This window comes from Myxine glutinosa, chromosome 1 (assembly GCF_964187855.1).
Source record: "Myxine glutinosa chromosome 1, kmMyxGlut1.1, whole genome shotgun sequence".
NCBI classification, from domain to species: domain Eukaryota; kingdom Metazoa; phylum Chordata; class Myxini; order Myxiniformes; family Myxinidae; genus Myxine; species Myxine glutinosa.
In genome coordinates, this window is record NC_136261.1 from 199434629 (window position 1) to 199455476 (window position 20848).

The 20848-nt window shown below is 47.3% G+C and overlaps 1 protein-coding gene across 7 annotated transcripts in view; it reads right to left on the reverse strand.

The window, feature by feature from the left end:
- The window catches only part of LOC137433592 (uncharacterized), a 377223-nt gene extending 358730 nt beyond the window's left edge, over positions 1-18493 (reverse strand). For 4 of the 7 annotated variants that reach the window (XM_078782406.1, XM_078782398.1, XM_078782393.1 and 1 more), the window contains exons 1-2: positions 18145-18493; positions 17283-17414 (exon numbers count right to left, since the gene is read on the reverse strand). In XM_078782406.1, coding sequence (XP_078638532.1) covers positions 17283-17414; positions 18145-18247 — 235 coding nt within the window. In that variant the 5' untranslated portion in view covers positions 18248-18493. The remainder of the gene's footprint in view (positions 1-17282; positions 17415-18144) is intronic. The other 3 variants (XM_078782386.1, XM_078782378.1, XM_078782382.1) reach the window with 3 other exon arrangements.
- Positions 18494-20848: the final 2355 nt, after the last annotated feature.

Here is a 20848-nt window from a genome sequence, read left to right on the forward strand (position 1 = left end):
AGGCCCTTTTTCCAAGCGGCCAGCTCTAGGAAGAGTCCTGGTTGTTCCAAACTTCTTCCATTTTTTTTTTTTTTTTGTATACTGAATCGAGGCTCGTGAAAGAGCTAACATTTATTTCACAAACAAATCAACCAGACAAACAAAATATATAAAAAGTGGGAGCGGAAGACAAGATGGGGAGAGAAGGGGAAGCACACACACACAACATTTGAGAGCAGGGAGATGTGTGGGACGGAGAGGGCTTGGGGGGAGGAGGCGTGGGAAGGGGGGCCGGGTGGGAGAAGTATAAAACACAAGGACACCAAGGACTTCCAGGACAGAAGTTGGTATTTCAGAAAAGTGGATTTGGGGTGAAATTAGCGGGGGTAGAAAAGATCAAGGTTTTGGATGGGGGAAGATAAAAGATGGTGGTGAACAACTGTTTTAAAGACCTGGAGGGTGGAGTGGGATTGAAGAGAGTGAGGAAGTTTGTTCCAGAGGCGGGAGGAAAAGAGGAATGAAGGAGTGAAGGTGAGCAGAGAGTCTTGTTTTTGGCAGTTTAACCATAAGAGGGTTGCAGGCAGATCTTGTGCGACCTGTAGGAATATTTGAGGGACAGAGCCCAGAGAGAGCTGGGGGGGCAAGGCCAGAGAGGAGTCGGTAGAAGACGGAAAGACCACCAACCTGCCTGCGGTGAGTGAGTGAAAGGCCCTTGGAGTTAGCTTCATCGCGGGAGATTCCAATGATTCTGAACGCTTTGATTTCAACAGCGTGAAGACGAGCTAGGTGTGAGGCAGGAGCAGAAGCTCAGAGGGGAGAGCAGTATTCCATTGAGCTGCGGATGAAAGCCTTGTATGTGGTGAGGAGCTCAGGTGTGCCAAGGAAGGACTTCGCACGACGGAGGATGCCCAGTCGGCGACTGGTTTTGGAGGCCAGATTTGAAATGTGGTTTTCCCAGGAAAGATCATGGCAGATAGTGAGACCCAAAAGCTTGAGTGACAGAACTTCTTAGAGAGGATTATTCAGAAACTGGATGGGAGGGTTGTCCAATCGGTCTTTTCGGAGAGACATCGTAAGAGTGTGAGATTTGTCAGGATTGAAAGACATGTTCCACTTGTTTGCCCAGTCTATGATTTTGTCCAGGCCTGCAGAGAGTGAGGAGGGTGCAGACTGCCGATCTGAGGGATGAGGAATGGAGCGACAGAGAGTAGAGCCATCAGCAAAGAGATAGAGAGGATTTTCAAGAGAGTCAGAGAGATCATTGATGAAGAGCAGAAAAAGCACAGGGCCCAGAACACTGCCTTGGGGAACTCCAGCCTGAACAGGAAGAGGAGATGAGAGAAACCCATTCAGGGCCACACGTTGACTACGACTAGAGAGGAAGTCCGCCAGCCATGCGTGGAGATTTCCATGGATACCAAAGGAGGAGAGTTTGGTGAGCAGAGCGGGGTGCCAGACCGTATCGAAGGCACGTGATATGTCAAGGGAGACAGCTCTAATTTCCTGTTTGGCATTGAGGAACTCCATCCATTGTTGAGAAAGCAGAAGCAGCATGTCCAGAGTAGAGTGACCAGGTCTGAAACCAAATTGATGATCAGAGATCAAGGCATTGGAGAAGAGGAAAGATTTCATATCTGAAGCAATGATGGATTCCATGACTTTGCTGATAATTGGGAGAAGGCTGATTGGTCTGTCGTTGCTAGGATCTGTTTTTGCACCTTTTTTGTGCAAAGCGGTGATGTTGGCTGATTTCCAAGCGGATGGCAGATGACCTTGAGCAAAAGAGAGAGTGAAGAGAACAGAGAGAGGGAGTGAAAGAGCGGACGGAAGAACAGGATTTTGGGACCCGTGGGCTGATGCCGTCAGGTCCAGTTGCAGAATCAGAGTCGAGTGTTGACAGAAACTTTTCCACCTTGTCAGGAGGAAAGGACACAGAGTCCAGGAGCAGCTGGGTACGACTGGATACGGTGGGTACAGAGAGGGATGGGTTTGGGACACAAGATTTAGAGGCAAACACAGAGTTGAGACATTCAGCTTTTTCACGTGCGGAGTCAGCCGTGTAGCCGTTTGAGGTGAGGGAGGGGATGGAGGGGGAACAAACACCAGAAACAGATTTGACCAAACGCCACCAGGATTTGGAAGAGGGAGACAGATAAGAGAGTTCGGTCTTGAGAACGGAGAGATATTGTTTCCTGGCTCTCCTGAGGGTGGACACACACTTGTTTCGGGCTTTGTGAAAGGAAATGAGATTTCCTTCCGTTGGATTTGTTTTCCAGGAGACGAAAGCAAGTTGTGTTACGTGCTCCTCCCCGACCCCCTGGTCGCGATGTACCTCCGAGCCCCGAGAGGAGCCACGGCAGAAAAATTTGTTATTCTGTGTCAGCAATCAATAGTGAAACCACACCAATTAGTACTGCAGCATCGCGAACCAATTGTTCAACTTTTCATAAAAGCAGCAAAACTGGTACACATGTTGACTAATGTATTCTGAACAATTCTGGATATGGAGCCACTCGAGATTGTGCCTTAGTCAGCTTTGGCGGCCATTTTTCAAAATGGCCACCATTCTACTTCAACAACATGGGATATCTGTCATTGTTATTCGCTATGCAGGTTTCTTAGAGGTGATAAATACTCCATGTGATGTGCAATTACAAATAAAAACAATACACATGTCATTTGTGTTGATTTAATATAGTTCCAACCATTGTATTGGGGGAAAAAATGGTCATTTTTATGGGAAAATCCATTTTCGTACACAGCATCGGTGACAGGTTCAGAAGTATTTTGTTGTGGTGGTGGTAGTGGTGGAAGGGGTGTTGTAATTGGTAATAGTGGTGTAGTAGTAGTAGTATTAGTGTGGTAACAAGGTGTTTTGTGTCTTTGCAGAATATTGAGTGATAATCATGACCATGGCAAAGAAGATCCAGCTAGCGCATTCTTGCATGGACCGTGCGTCTGTTGGCCCGTCCAACACAAACTGGGAACTGTGTGCCATATGCCAGGAGGATACAGCAGAGTCCCTTGTTTGCCCAGCAAATTCAAAACGCCCAAACACAGGGAGTGGGTACAAGACACTGGCCGGGAATCTGATGCAGTTTGGAGAGCTGGGCTTACTACCCAGAACGCTGCAGTTTGCTAGACTTGATGAAGGAGAGGGCATCGAGGCCGCATTGGTTGCCCACAAAGCTGTCTATCATAAACGATGCATGCTTCGTTTTAATACTACAAAGTTGCAAAGAGCACAGAAGAGGCCAGCAGGAGGCAGCTCATCTGGTGAAGGCAATGCCGTGCCAGGAAAGCGCACCAGGTCACGCAGTGCAGAATCAAGTACCTCTAGTCAACCCTCATGCTTCTTCTGCAGACTGTCTGGTGTGGATTTACATGAAGCCACCACCTTCAAGATTGATCAGCGTGTGCGGCAGTGTGCAACACAAATTGGAGACCACGAACTGCTGGCACGGCTCAGCATGGGTGATATGCAGGCTCTTGATGCCAAGTATCATTCCAAGTGTTTAATGTCTCTCTACAATCGCGCAAAGGCCTCTGTCAATGCTGAAGACAAAACTGGACATGAAAGTGTGGTCTCCGGAATTGTGCTGGCAGAACTTGCCCTTTACATTGAAGATACTCACCTGGAAGACGACACATCTCCTGTATTCAGACTTGCCGACCTAGCAAACCTGTACGCGACCAGAATGGAGCATCTTGGAGTTCCCTTGGACACGAGAGTGAATACGACAAGGCTGAAAGAACGCCTACTAGCCCAGCTCCCAGGCCTACGGGCACAGAGCAAAGGACGAGATGTCCTGTTGGCTTTTGATGAGGACATTGGCGGGGCACTTGGCAAAGCCTGCGAGCAGGACTGTGACAGTGAAGTAGTTCACCTCGCTCGAGCTGCACAGATAGTTCGTCGATACATGTTTGAGGAAGCCAACTCATTCACTGGATCATTCAAGGAAGGCTGCCAGCAGGAGGCTGTGCCACCTGTGCTACTTGCACTGGTAAATATGGTGCTGCATGGACCCAACATCAAGAATCAAATTGATCCTCCTTCAACACAGGCAGCTTTGTCCATTGCACAGCTCCTGAAATTCAACGGTGTCAAGCATCGGCAGAAGCAGAAAAGAAGCACCTCTCCTGTTGGTACAAAGACACAAGAACATCCAGCTGTCAGACATGCCACATCTCAAGAAACTCCTCTGCCAATGTACATTGGCCTGATGCTGCACGCTGAGACTCGCAAGAGGGGACTAGTGGACAAGCTCTTCAGCCTGGGTCTCAGCATCTCATACGACCGTGTCCTGCGCGTTTCTGCAGAGATGGGAAACCGGGCATGTCAGATGTTCCAAACAGAACAAGTGGTCTGCCCGCCAACCCTGCGTGGTAGTGTGTTCACGACCGCAGCTGTGGACAACATCGACCACAATCCTAGTTCCACAACAGCAAAGAATTCGTTCCATGGAACAGGGATCTCTATCTTGCAACACCCAATGTGTGCAGATGGAGGAGTGGAACGTGGGATTGTCATCACTGGCGGGCCTGCTGTATCAAGGACTGTTGACCATCTACCTAAGTACTACACTGAGGTAACACCCGTTGCTTCCACTGTCAAGGGCTCAACAGTACCGGTCACCTCCGTGACTTCTCTGAAACGGGACAGCTTTGCAGAGCATAAGGAGAAAGAGTATGGGTGGATGGAGAACCTGAGAAGTGCGCTCGAAGTTCAAGATGTGACCACAGACGGAGTCTATCAGAAGACATCATGGGCTGCATACCATGCCAGCCACCAGGAGCCAGGCCAAGCTATCATCACGCCAACTTCACTGCTTCCTCTGTTCCATGAGAGTGCACACACGGTCGCAATGATCAGACACTCCATGGATGTGGTCAGAAATGCCATTGAGCATCTCAACCCGGGCCAAACGCCTGTTCTGGCTTTCGACCAGCCACTGTTTGCTCTTGCGAAGCAGATACAGTGGAAGTGGCCGAAAACACATGGGGAAGACAAACTGGTGGTGATGTTCGGAGGCCTGCATGTCGAGATGGCAACACTGAAGACACTAGGTGACTGGTTGCAGGGAAGCGGGTGGACACATGCACTCGCACAGGCACAGATTGCTACTGCAGGAACCGCTGACTCCTTTCTTTGGGCCTCGCACGTCACACGCACAAGAATGGCACACCAGGTCACAGCGGCTGCCTTGTACATACTCCAACGACGTGCATACGATCAGCACAGTGCCAGTGCAGAAGATGACCAGCCTCCCGAGGACTTCGAAGACTGGTGCCATGAGAAAGAGAACAGCTCTCCCCAGTTTTTGTACTGGGCAACAGTCCTGGATCTGGAGCTGTCCATCCTAATCTACATGCGATCTCTGAGAGAGGCAGATTTCAGCATGTACCTGGATGCTCTAACTGAGATAGTCCCATGGTTCTTCGCGCTGGACCATATAAACTATGCCCGGTGGATACCGGTCCATCTGCGTGACATGGCAGAACTTCCACAACAGCACCCAGAGATCTACAATGAGTTCAAGGCAGGCCACTTCACAGTGCAAAAGACCAAGAGGGCATTCTCAGCAATTCCTCTTGACCAAGCGCATGAACAGAACAATGCCCGTGTCAAGTCTGACGGAGGTGCCGTTGGCCTGACGGACAATCCCAGTGCTCTGAGGCGCTGGATGGTCGCCGGACCCGAGGTGGCCAGAGTGATCATGGAGTTTGAGGAGGCGAACATGCATCCAAACGCCAAGGAGGAGACACGTCACCATGAAGAAACACCAAGTGCACAGAAAGCATTTGCCAAAGATGTACAATCACTTGTGGCTGTCATTGAAGAGCTGGGGAATCCCTTCGAGGAGGATAGTCCAGATTTGCTGGTCCTAGACACCAAGGAGATTGCCGATCCTGCAGTGATTGAAACAGTTCGCACTGCCAAGCAGATTGGACAAGAACAGTTTCAGGCATACTCAAATGATTGCCTCATAGACAGAACCAAGACTATTGACGAACCTATGAAGAGGAACAAGCTCCCCCTCTTCGGAACAGACAGAAGACCAAAAGCGCCCAAAGGAAAGGAAGCATCTATGAAGAATGATATGGCCTTATTTGCAAGGCTCTACATAGGCAGCCAGAACCACGATGGGAACCTGGACGAGTTCTTCCGTCATGAAAATCAAGCATGTCCTCCGCGTTATCTGATGCAGGCAAGCTACACCTGGGTAGCAAAAGCGACTTGCTGGTGTGCCTTGAAGGCGTTGCTGAAGCTCAGTCTGATGCACCTGCTGTCACTTCTGTTGTCCTTGATGGCGCCGTCATCGTGCAGATGTTGAAGCCTGGCACTGCCAAGACATTTGAAGAATATGCCCACCAAGTCTTCATCCCATACGTCGAAGGGCAGCTGCGTGGTGCTTCACGTCTCGACCTCATTTGAGATAGCTACAAAGATGGCTCCTTGAAGTCAGCGACAAGGGAGAAACGAGGAAAAGGGGTGCGACGGCGCGTGGTGAGCACCGCAGCCATACCAGGAAACTGGCAGAGTTTCCTACGTGTCGACGCAAACAAGGTGGAGCTCTTCACCTTCCTGTCCAATGTGCTGGTGCAGTCCTTCCATGACGAGGCAAAGGAGCTGGTAGTTACTGATGGTGAAGCAGTGATCTGCCTTCCAAGGCAGGAAGATGAAAGCTCACTGGCTCCATGCAGTCAAGAAGTGGCGGACACTCGCATCATGCTGCATGTGGCCCATGCTGCAGAACATGACCACCGTCGGATTCAAATTCGAACCGTAGACACCGACGTCGTCGTCTTGGCGGTGATGGTAGCCCACGCACTAACATGCGTGGATGAACTCTGGATTGCCTTTGGGACGGGCAAGAACTACCGCTACATCCCTGCTCATGAAATAGCTGCCTCCCTCGGCCCACAGAAGGCACGTGCCCTCCCTGTCTTCCACGCCATGACCGGATGTGACACGGTATCATCATTCGTGGGGCATGGGAAGAAATCTGCCTGGGATACATGGAACTCGTTTCCAGAACTGACAGATTCCCTGCTCACCCTGACCACCACGCCAGTCAACATCCAGGATGACACAATGCACTGCATTGAAAGGTTTGTGGTGCTCCTCTATGACCGCACCAGTCCATATACGGACGTCAACGAGGCCAGAAAGAAACTCTTCGCCAAGAGGAACTCCGTCCAGCGCATCCCACCTACCTACGATGCTTTGGAACAGCATGTGAAGAGATCAGTCTTCCAGGGTGGCTATGTCTGGGGGCAGGTCTTGGTCCCTCAACCCGTGCTTCCATCACCAACAAGCTGGGGCTGGCGGGAAACAGAGGATGGGTCCTACGAACCGCTCTGGACCACACTCCCTGAGGCTTCAAAAAGCTGCTTCGAGCTGGTGTCGTGCGGCTGCAAAAAAGGCTGTAGAAACCACTGCAAATGCAAGAAGGCTAATCTGCAATGCACTGGACTGTGTGCTTGTGAAGGAGAATGCCAGTAGACACAGACCGTAGCCACTTCAAAGTCAAGTAAGTGTGCAATAATTTGACTACATTTTCTGAGTTTGTCATTATCACGATTATCAGTTCCCTTTTAAAAACAGAGTAAATTATGGAATCTATAATGCAATTTTTGTTGACTCCAAACCCATTGAATGTGATGAATACCAGTTTTTTTTTTTGTTTTTTTTTGTTTGTTTTTTCTATACTGAATCGAGGCTCGTGAAAGAGCTGACAACCGCGAGGGAAAGACAAAGACAGTACATGGGGACCGCGAGGGAAAGACAGTACATGGGGACCGCGAGGGAAAGACAAAAACAGCACATGGGGACCGCGAGGGAAAGACAAAGACAGCACATAGGGACCGCGAGGGAAAGACAAAGACAGTACATGGGGACCGCGAGGGAAAGACAAAGACAGTACATGGGGACCGCGAGGGAAAGACAAAGACAGCACATAGGGACCGCGAGGGAAAGACAAAGACAGTACAGGGGGACCGCGAGGGAAAGACAAAGACAGTACATGGGGACCGCGAGGGAAAGACAAAGACAGCACATAGGGACCGCGAGGGAAAGACAAAGACAGTACATGGGGACCGCGAGGGAAAGACAAAAACAGCACATGGGGACCGCGAGGGAAAGACAAAGACAGTACATGGGGACCGCGAGGGAAAGACAGTACATGGGGACCGCGAGGGAAAGACAAAAACAGCACATGGGGACCGCGAGGGAAAGACAAAGACAGCACATAGGGACCGCGAGGGAAAGACAAAGACAGTACATGGGGACCGCGAGGGAAAGACAAAGACAGTACATGGGGACCGCGAGGGAAAGACAGTACATGGGGACCGCGAGGGAAAGACAAAAACAGCACATGGGGACCGCGAGGGAAAGACAAAGACAGTACATGGGGACCGCGAGGGAAAGACAGTACATGGGGACCGCGAGGGAAAGACAGTACATGGGGCCCGCGAGGGAAAGACAGTACATGGGGACCGCGAGGGAAAGACAAAAACAGCACATGGGGACCGCGAGGGAAAGACAAAAACAGCACATGGGGACCGCGAGGGAAAGACAAAAACAGCACATGGGGACCGCGAGGGAAAGACAAAGACAGTACATGAGGACCGCGAGGGAAAGACAGTACATGGGGACCGCGAGGGAAAGACAAAAACAGCACATGGGGACCGCGAGGGAAAGACAAAGACAGTACATGGGGACCGCGAGGGAAAGACAGTACATGGGGACCGCGAGGGAAAGACAGTACATGGGGACCGCGAGGGAAAGACAGTACATGGGGACCGCGAGGGAAAGACAAAAACAGCACATGGGGACCGCGAGGGAAAAACAAAGACAGTACATGGGGACCGCGAGGGAAAGACAGTACATGGGGACCGCGAGGGAAAGACAGTACATGGGGACCGCGAGGGAAAGACAGTACATGGGGACCGCGAGGGAAAGACAAAAACAGCACATGGGGACCGCGAGGGAAAGACAAAGACAGCACATAGGGACCGCGAGGGAAAGACAAAGACAGTACATGGGGACCGCGAGGGAAAGACAAAGACAGTACATGGGGACCGCGAGGGAAAGACAAAGACAGCACATAGGGACCGCGAGGGAAAGACAAAGACAGTACAGGGGGACCGCGAGGGAAAGACAAAGACAGTACATGGGGACCGCGAGGGAAAGACAAAGACAGTACATGGGGACCGCGAGGGAAAGACAAAAACAGCACATGGGGACCGCGAGGGAAAGACAAAGACAGTACATGGGGACCGCGAGGGAAAGACAGTACATGGGGACCGCGAGGGAAAGACAAAAACAGCACATGGGGACCGCGAGGGAAAGACAAAGACAGCACATAGGGACCGCGAGGGAAAGACAAAGACAGTACATGGGGACCGCGAGGGAAAGACAAAGACAGTACATGGGGACCGCGAGGGAAAGACAGTACATGGGGACCGCGAGGGAAAGACAAAAACAGCACATGGGGACCGCGAGGGAAAGACAAAGACAGCACATAGGGACCGCGAGGGAAAGACAAAGACAGTACAGGGGGACCGCGAGGGAAAGACAAAGACAGTACATGGGGACCGCGAGGGAAAGACAAAGACAGTACATGGGGACCGCGAGGGAAAGACAAAAACAGCACATGGGGACCGCGAGGGAAAGACAAAGACAGTACATGGGGACCGCGAGGGAAAGACAGTACATGGGGACCGCGAGGGAAAGACAAAAACAGCACATGGGGACCGCGAGGGAAAGACAAAGACAGCACATAGGGACCGCGAGGGAAAGACAAAGACAGTACATGGGGACCGCGAGGGAAAGACAAAGACAGTACATGGGGACCGCGAGGGAAAGACAGTACATGGGGACCGCGAGGGAAAGACAAAAACAGCACATGGGGACCGCGAGGGAAAGACAAAGACAGTACATGGGGACCGCGAGGGAAAGACAGTACATGGGGACCGCGAGGGAAAGACAGTACATGGGGACCGCGAGGGAAAGACAGTACATGGGGACCGCGAGGGAAAGACAGTACATGAGGACCGCGAGGGAAAGACAGTACATGGGGACCGCGAGGGAAAGACAAAAACAGCACATGGGGACCGCGAGGGAAAGACAAAGACAGTACATGGGGACCGCGAGGGAAAGACAGTACATGGGGACCGCGAGGGAAAGACAGTACAATTTGACTCATGTTCTCCAATAATGGGTACTTTTCAGCGAAACGTTTCAGGAAAGCAGCCATTTACAAATCAAATAATGGCTTTTTTATCGAAAATACTGGCTCATAATATTTGAATACGCCTTTTTCATGGTCAGTTTACTGAATTTTACACGTTCCTTATATCTACCACCAATACAATAAGAAAATAAGAGTATATAGCCCATTTCGCTAAAGTAGAATGGCGGCCATTTTGGAAAATGGCCGCCGTAGCTGTCCAAGGCACAATCTCGGGTGGCTCCATATCTAGAATTGTTCGGAATACATAATTCTACATGTGTGCCGATTTTGGTGCTTTTATGCAAATCTGAACAATTGATCTGAAATATCAGACTACGCTGCAGGACAAAATGATTATAAACGAACAAATATTGTATTGAAAATCACACAAGAATAATGGTACAACCAATGGCAACCAAAAGTACACTCAATATATCTCATGATGGTACCATCAGCTAAAGTAAGATAACTCACTGCGCTCCAAGTGAGTGAAAAAGAACACTCCTCAATGTCTCTATAACTCAAAGGTGATCCCCTCCAGCGAGTGTTAGAGCGAGATCGAATCGAGACCCGAACCCCGTTGATGATGACGAGGCGTAAGCATAGGCAAAGCGTAGAACGTCACATGGTCCAAAACCAAAGGCGCCCTCCAGATGTGCACGTTCACAGTTCAGTCAGAGAACCGCAACGTAATCTTCAAACGCAGCGATTGTGCACACACATCCCCGACAGACGACAGGATGGTGAGAAAAGCTGACGCGTAGCAAAACCTTTTTCGGTGAACGAAGCGCGAGGGTCAAAATGGCCGACGGCTCTTACTTGAGACGAAGCGACCCGGCGAGGATTCTTCAGAATCTCAATGCCTAAACCTGACTACGCAGGTTTCTCAATCCTCCAGCGATAACACCTATCGCAGGAAATTCCTTTCAAGGAAACTCAAAGTTCACTCTCGACTTTCGTTCGATAACGCTCGCTACGGAGCTGGAAGCCACGCGTCTTGTCCGACTTTACTCACCGCGCCTTCTTCTTCTTCTCCTTCTTTTTCTTCTTCCGGTTCCCGATCCGGCTTCCTGTCTCTTTTAAACATTAACGCTTTTAACCTTTGCAAACGATTCATGAACAATAAACCTTTTGAAGACAATAATAGTACATAATATCAGAAATATGTCAAGTGGATGAAAACCACAACAACGGAAGTGACGAATCCGTAACAGTTGTTTCTGGGCAACAGCCTCACCACAAGATTCCGTGTACAATGGACAGGAGGAAGGGTATGACAACTGAAGACGAGATGGGATAAATCTGTGCATGAGAGAGAGCAATTTACTTTGTAAGAATTCCCTGGATGAGTTGATGTCAGAGGCGGTAGAGTTGGGAGACCAGTCCAGATGATTTATGGTTCCTTGAAAACCGTGCCAGTTGGCCTCAGTGAAATGCCAGACTCGTCGACGCTGAGGAGCCTCTCTGATAATGGTCAGAGATATGTCCACTTTAACAAGCACATGATCAGATGAGCCGATTGGAGCAGAAGAAGAGCAGCAGACATTTTCAGGGAAGTTAGTCATAACCAAGTCCAGAAGAGAAGATGCTCCGTTGACTGAGATCCGGGTCGGGAAATTGACAGATTGTGTCAGTCCCAGTGAGTTGCAGAAGTCCTTAGCTGAAGAGCCATGGCTGGTGAGAGAGGTACCCACACCCAGCCAACTGGCATGGTGACAATTGAAATCACCACATATGAGGAAGAGAGAGTTGGGATGGGTAGATAGAAGTTGGTCCATATTATCAGACAGCGAGATGTACATGAAGTCATCACTGTTTGGTGGACGGTACAACACACTTATGAACAAAAGGTGGGAGCGAAGGGGAAGCCGTATCCAAAGGTATTCCTGGGGGTGAGGTGGAGAGAGGGCAGTGCAAGGCGAGTGAGGAAGAGAGTTTTTTTATAAAGATAACAACCCCACCTCCAGGACGAGGCGCTCAGGTCTATCATACCGGAGGAGGTAGTAACCTGGCACAGATACCAAGGAATCAGAGACATCATGAAGGAGGAAAGTTTCTGTTAAGCAGATCACGTCTGGTTTGTCAGAAGCAACCTGTATGGAGAGATCAGTCAAGTTTGAGCGAAGGTCCCAGATGTTTGAGGTCCATACCGTTAATGAAGAGGAAGGGGGAGCATCGGATACAGAACAGGGGGGGGGGGGAGGGGTAGGGTAAGATGTGGAAGAGGAGGAAGAGGTAGGGAGAGCTGTTGAAGGTGTGTCAGAGATTTCAGAATAGCTTGGAGAAAGGGAAGAATGGGGCGGACAAAAGGTTTGATGGTGATTGGGTGAGGCACAGTGAGGTGTTATTTGAGGAGGGGGAAGAGCGAGGCAGAATGGTGGGGGAGATGAAGGTGAAAGTTGGAAGGGGGAAGAAGCGGGGAGGACGCTTTGAGGAGGAGGGGTGAGAGGGGAGTCTAGGAGGGGAGGAGCGAGGGAGAGTCTCGGAGGGGAGGGGTGTGGGGGAAGTTTAGGAGGGAAGGGGCAAGGGGGGAGATATGAAAGGGATGGGTGATGGGGGAGATTTGGAGGGGAGGGGCAAGGGGGAAGATTTGGAGGGGAGGGGTGATGGGCAAGTTTTGGAGGAAGGGGTGATGGGGAAGATTTGGAGGGGAGGGGCAAGGGGGCAGATTTGAAAGGGATGGGTGATGGGGAAGATTTGGAGGGAGGGGCAAGGGGGAATATTTGAAAGAGATGGGTGATGGGGAAGATTTGGAGGGGAGGAGCAAGGGGGTAGCTTTGGAGGGGAGGGGTGATGGGGAAGTTTTGGAGGGGAGGGATGATGGGGAAGGTTTGGAGGGAAGGGGTGATGGGGAAGATTTGGAGGGGAGGGGTGAGATTGGATTTTGAAAAGTGTACGATTAATGCGAAACGAACATTTATTGCAAAATGAGTTTCTTGAGACCTTTGAGTCAAAAATACGTTTGAGGAAACTGAAGGAGGGGTGGAGTGCAGGAGAGTTTCGGGAATGTAGAAAAAAGGAACTGTAAGAGATGGAACTTTTTTTTGGAATGAATAGATTTGGTGAGCAAGTCAAAAGCATCCTTTCATCGAAGAAGAAGAAAAAGGTGTTATAATATACGACAGAATACAGTTCTTCAGGGGAAAGTTTAAACATTTTTAACGTGATCATGTGATCACGAACAACGTGATCGAAGAACGAACGAACAAATAAGAACAACTAATAAACGAAAAATAACAGAGAAGGAAATAATTTTTTTGGTTTTTTTTTTTTTGGAGTTGAGATTTTAAACAAGGAAGTATGGCCTGAAAGACTGGGACAAAAACAGAAAACGAAAGTAATTGCAGCGCAATCGATGAACCGCTGAGCGAAAAACAAAGCCTCAAGGTCGGACACGGTAGCCTACTAGGCCTCAGAATACGCAACACGAATTAACCGACGATTTTGTATACATGCATGAAAAATTAACACCGAGAATCTTACGAAAGAAACACTATAGGTACACACACCGAAAGATAGATACAGTTTCGACAAAAACACAATTGTGAAAAATTACTTAACTTTGAAAGCGTGAGCGCATGGAAAGCTTCGAAAAGACGTGACCTCCAATCTTGCGCATTTAAGAATTATGGAGGCCACTGTGCTCTTGGGAACCTTCAATGTAGCAGAAATTTTTTTGTAGGCTTCCCCAGATCTGTGCCTCGACACAATCCTGTCTCTGAGCTCTGCAGACAGTTCCTTCGACCTCATGGCTTGGTTTTTGCTCTGATATGCATTGTCAGCTGTGAGACCTTATATAGACAGGTGTGTGCCTTTCCAAATCATGTCCAATCAATTGTATTTACCACAGGTGGACTCCAATCAAGGTGTAGAAACATCTCAAAGAGGATCAAGAGAAATGGGAGGCACCTGAGCTAAATTTCAAGTGTCATAACAAAGGGTCTGAATACTTATGTAAATGTGATATTTCAGTTTTTTCTTTTTAAAAATTTGCAAAACTTTCTAAAATCCTGTTTTCTCTTTGTCATTATGGGGTATTGAGTGCAGATTGATGAGGGAAAAAATGAATTTAAACGATTTTCAGGATAAGACTGCAACATAACAAAATGTGAAAAAAGTGAAGGGGTCTGAATATTTTCTGAATGCACTGTATACATACTGCTCTCCCCTCTGGACTGGTGCTCCTGCCTCACACCTAGCACGGCTTCATGCTGTTGAAACCAAAGCGTTCAGAATCATTGTAATATCCCGCGTTGAAGCTAACTCCAAGGGCCTTTCACTCACTCACCGCAGGCAGGTTGGTGGTCTTTCCGTCTTCTACCGACTCCTCTCCGGCCTTGCTCCCCCAGCTCTCTCTGGGCTCTGTCCCCCAAATATTCCTACAGGTCGCACAAGATCTGCCTGCAACCCTCTTATGGTTAAACTGCCAAAATCAAGACTCTTTGCTCACCTTCACTCCTTCATTCCTCTTTTCTCCCGCCTCTGGAACAAACTCCCTCACTCTCTTCAATCCCACTCCTCCCTCCAGGTCTTTAAGACAGCTGTTCACAACAATCTCTTATCTTCCCCCATCCAAAACCTTGATCTTTTCTACCCCCGCTAATTTCACCCCAAATCCACTTTTTTGAAATACCAACTTCTTATCTGGAAGTCCTTGGTGTCCTTGTGTTTTATACTTCTCCCACCCCCCCCCCCCCCCCTTCCCATGCTTCCTCCCCCCAAGCCCTCTCCCTCCCACACATCTCCCGATGTCCCTGCTCTCAAATGTTGTGTTTGTGTGCTTCCCCTTCTCTCCCCATCTTGTCTACTGCTCCCTCTTTTTATATATTTTGTTTGTCTGTTTGATTTGTTTGTGTGATAAATGTTAGCTCTTTCACGACCCTCGATTCTGTATACAAATACATAATATATATACAATATACATATGTACATATATACATATATACATACATATACATAATATATATACATATACATATACATATACATACATATACATATACATATACATATACATATACATATACATATACAGTGATGTGAAAAAGTAAGTGCACCCCATATAAAGTTTTGACTTTTTCAACATATTTCAACATACAGCTATTTGATCTTCATTTCAACAATATCGATAGATAAAGGTGATATAATATAACAAATATCATGAAACATTTACATTTTGTAGTCCATTGTATAATTTAAATAAACATAAATGCAAATTTCGCATGTGGAAAAAGTAAGTACACCCTTGGCTCTAATAAGTGGTATTTCCCCCTTTGGCAGAAACAACCTCAAGTAGGCGTTTCTTATAACTGTCTACCAGTCTCTGACATCGACTGGGAGAAATTTTTGCCCACTCCTCCATGCAGAATTCTTTCAGCTGTGCGATGGTTGAGGGGTTTCTTGCATGCACAGCTCGTTTCAAATCCCCCCACAACATCTTGATGGGATTTAGATCCGGGCTTTGACTTGGCCATTCCAGAACCCTCCATTTCTTTCTTTTCAGCCATTCCTTGGGGGATTTACTGGTATGTTTAGGGTCATTGTCATGTTGCAAGGTCCACCTTCGGTTGAGCTTCAACATTTCCGACAGATGGCCTCACATTATCCTCAAGCACCCTCTGGTACAATGAAGAATTCATAGTGGATTCTATGATGGCCCTGATGGCCCTGATGCAGCAAAGCTGCCCCAAACCATAATATTTCCACCACCATCCTTTACAGTTGGTATCAGGTTCTTGTGGTCAAATGCTGTCTTTGGTTTTCGCCAAACATATCTTCTGGTACTGTGGCCAAATAGCTCTACCTTTGACTCATCTGTCCAAAGCACATTGTTCCAGAAGTGCTGGTCTTTGCCTAGGTGTTCATTGGCAAACTTTAGTCTTGCCCTGATGTTCTTTCTGAACATCAAAGGTTTCCTCCTGGCACATCTCCCATGTAGATCAAATTTGTGCAGCCTCTTTCTAATGGTAGACTCGTGCACTTTGACATCAACAGTGGCAAGAGCTACCTGTAGGTCCCGTGATGACATTCTGGGGTTCTTAGAGACTTCTTTCAGCATCTTGCGGTCTGCTCTCGGGTTGAATTTGCTGGGGCGGCCTGGCCTGAACAAGATGGCAGTTGTTTGGAATCTTCTCCACTTGTCGATGATCTTCCGGACAGTCGAATGATTGATGATTTCAAATTATTTGGAGATCTTTTTAAATCCCTTCCCAGACTCGTCGGCATCTATAACCTTCTTTCTGAAGGTCTCAGAGAGCTCTTTTGATCCTGGCAAGGTGACGCCACACACTTCAACAACAAAGAGCAAACCAAACTAAATGTTTGAGGTTTAAATAAGACAGGTTCCTCCAAGATCCTCTCTAACGATGTTCTATTCATTTGAACCTGAGCTGGTGCACCTGATTCTAATATTAGGTATTTGAAGTAGTGATAAATGTAGGGGTTTACTTACTTTTTCCACATGCGAAATTTGCATTTATGTTTATTTAAATTATACAATGGACTACAAAATGTAAATATTTCATGATATTTGCAATATTATATCACCTTTATCTATCAATATTGTTGAAATTAAGATCAAATAGCTGTATGTTGAAATATGTTGAAAAAGTCAAAACTTTACATGGGGTGTATTTACTTTTTCACGTGACTGTGTGTATATATATATATATATATATATATATATATATATATATATATATATATATATATATATATATTATATATATATATATATAATAGGGAAATATATTCTTTTATTACCTACATCGACTTATAAATTGGGGATTTAAGAAACCCTTTGGTGTATCTTCGACTATTGTACACTTTCCATTCCTGGGAGTTTTTGAACATTTCACGCATTATTTTTTTTTTTAATTCTCTGGGAATTATGGCCAGAGATTTCCAGAAATACACTTGGCCTTGTGCCCTACCACCACTCATTATTCAATATCTGGATCCACCTCGTGATCAAACAATTCACTAAAGTTTAAAAACAAGCAACTTCTGAAATCATTTTCAACTTCCCGTTGCCATACACCAGCATTGGGCTGATGTTGATCTTACTTTGAGGATGTGCTTCGCAGGACCAGCCTCGGTCCCCACCATAGCATTTGCACAGCAGTGTCCGACCCCGGTAGACATGTCGCCATTGCTGCCCTACGTAATACTCTCGCTCACCAGCTTTACAGTTCCCTGCTGGACACACATACACACAAACACACTTTTTAATTCACAGTTATTGAGTAAACTGTATTTATATTGTTGACCAGCACTTCTCAAAGTCCTCAGCTTTAGTAGTTAGATTGCCATGAGTTAAAATCCATATTAAAAGAGACTGAAATAAGCCTGAGTGCAACTCTAGAATAGGCTCATAAAACTCGCATAACTATTTAACTCCCAGCCTGGGTCATTGAGGAAGCTGAGTAGCCATGGCCAAGTTGGGGACAGGTTAAGTCTTTGAAAACTTTTGACAAAGAGAAGGAAAAGGCAAAGCAAAATAGCAGAATGTCTGGAACGTCTCCAAGATTTCTCTACCGTCTGAAGGAAACCCGCTCAGGAAACTCTCCCCCCACAACTTACCCCATAGACCTAAACCGCCCCACGTCCATCTCACTCCCTACCCTATGTCCACTTCCAGAACACAGGGAAGCCACATCGACCATTCGTACAGGACTCAAATGCTTATCGAACTCGATTTGAGAGGTTTCCACATTAACTACTGCATGAGCTTTTTCTGATCAGCTGGTATAGGAACAATAAGTACTGAGAAAGAATGGAAATAAGGATGTGAGATTGTTATAAAATGATGGTCATTGATGTGATTGAAATCTATCAAAAATGAAAATAGATAAGTTTTATGGTTACATATAATGTTTATGACACTTTGTATGATGATCATTTATAGTTTGGACATTGAGCACCATACCTGGCTGGTGCTGAAGCACCGGTCCCACATGGCCGTGCTGGGGGTCCGCTCTCGCGACCCCAGAAAGCACGCAGACAGCAAGTCCGAGCGCCAGCAGCGCCATTCCGCTCCTGGTGTGACCGGATCAAGACCCCGACACCCGGTGTGACCGAGCTGAGGCGGACAAACGTTATATTTTCGGGCCGAGATTAGGAAGGACAATCTTCGGAAGACCGTCAGATGTGTAACAAAGGAGGCGGAGTATAAAAGACAGCGGTTCTACCGACCGAACTTTACACACCGAAGTGATCTGACGAGTTGGCTCGACACGGCGGCGCACAGCGCAGGACGACACAGTCCGTGCACGGGCGTCTCCAAGCCCTCCGCGCACAGCTTTATGCACAACTTTCTCCACCCACTCTACAGACCCCCCGTGTTATCCCCTTTTTTTACTCCCTCCTGCCATTGCTCCAATCATCCCAACCCACCGGCTCACCTTCTTGGGTCCGTTCGTAGCTTCCGAACCCCCTGTGGAGCCACGAAGAAGGACGCCACATTAACCTCTTATCTTAACTGTAAATAAATAGACACCATCCACCATAACTGCGGGTACATACCTCAGTAGTTTCCAGACCGAGTTCTAATTCACCTTGGGAAGCCAATTACGTGTAGGGATCACATAAGTAGATCAATGTGAGGGTTGGGGGGGACGACGCTGTAGGTATACCGAGTCCATTGCAGGCCCGGCCCGGCAGGAATGTGCCCCGCGGGCGTCGCGCTGCTTCGCGCTTTCGCGTTAAAACCCCCACGGCATGCATTGGAGCGGCCGCACCGGTGGCCGGCTCATCATTTTCCGCTCCTAATCAAAGGGTGCTCGAGCCATGTCTTTGTCGTCTCGTGTTCTGATAGACGCCGTGGGAACAATGCGGGAACTTCACCCACTTTTGGGGTGCGTATAAAAAGTGACAATTAGGAAGTTAAATTACCAAGTGAAATCAATACAAACACACTAATAAATTTCATATTGATTTATATTTGGTGAACCCTTAATCTCACCATTGATTATTTCCTTTTTTTTGTCGTACTTATTTAATTTGGACAGTAACAATTAAATTGTGTTTTTCTGTCCAAAAAGAACCTTTCAGCTCAATCGTGATGACAAAAAAATATGTTGACGTCACAAAAGCTGATCCATCATTCCGTAGAACATCCGTACGGCATCGAGACGGGCAAAAGGGATCTTCATGAGACAATACGCTGCTTGGAATTGAAATTTCGACCACAAACAGAGGGTGTAGATCCTTCACAAGGAAACGCTTGCTGCACACCTTGACTGACTCAACTATCTGTTTTCATCTGAATTATCTCGTGGTCAACAGTCTCCTTATGGGACGCCCAGCACGAGGACCTCCGCATTCCTAATTGAGGCCGAATTCCTTCTCTTATCGAAGCGTCTTATCGATGTCGAGCAGGAGCCCTGGGTACACACACTGCGCGAGTTTTCCCACTGAGTCACCCCCAGATGGCAGACAGGGAGGTTGAGACCTCTGGGGTGGCAGAAGGGTGGCTGCACGTCGGGGTGTCCGTCAATGATGTAATGTCGACATGGGGTCTGTTTGAAGTCAAACAAAAGTCAGAGTTTTCCTCATACCGACATGATGACCACTCGCCACTGCAATCAGAGCAATCAAAAAGTTTCAGGACCGTTAGCAGGTCGGCATTTACAATCTTCATTCCAGCTCTCAAGAGCATAAGCTGTTCCATATGAGAGAAAACATTGCAACCGAGGTTCTGTTCGCTTCGTAAACAATGCATCCTGGGACTACGACACCCAAAATGTCTGCCATAAACATGCGAAGCGAAAAAAAAGAAACGTTTACTGCTGCCATGTCTGACTGAAGCAGGGGATGTGAGGAACAAAGGAAAAGATATTCCCTCTATGGCTCATGTAACATGCACAGGGCTCTTTTGTGGTGCAATAAATATATATTTAAAACCAATTTTAAATAGAAAACCAGAAAGCAACTGGAAAGTCAAAACCCGTCTGTGTCTGCTTTGTATTCAGACTTCTTCTCCGTGCTTGAAACAGAAAAAACAGCAAAAATATATATATATTCATTTTTTTTTTTTTTTAGGAGACCTTGCCCTTCGGACCTCAAAAACAATAGGCTTCTGTGACCCAAAATGCAAAGTGCTCAAATTTCAAGTCAATCGGAAAAAAATTGACAATTTTATGCAACCTTGACCCTTGACTTTTTGATCAAAGAAAAAAAAATCGGTTTCTAGCTTTTGATTGGTGAAACAATTCAGCGACCAAATATACAAATTATTAAAATTTCAGGTCAAACGCATGAAAATTGACGATTTTATGTGACACCGACCTATGACCTTTGGACCAAATTATTAATTTGGCTTCTCCATATCCTCATAATAAAGCTTTGTTGAAAATTTGATGACCTAAGCTCAAATGGTAAAAAGTTACGGCCAGGACAGACACACAGACACACAGAAGTGATTGCAAAACGCCATCTCCCGCTGCGCAGTGGATGGGCTAACTAGCCAACAGAAACTTCAACTGTGATTTATTGAATTGTTTTGTGAGAATTAGTTTGGGTGTCAAATTAGGTTTCAAATGTTTTGGGTGCACATGCTCGACCAGACAGAGGTTCGTTCTTCCAAGAATTGTGACAATTGATAGACCTAATCCTTTTAATTCCACAAATAT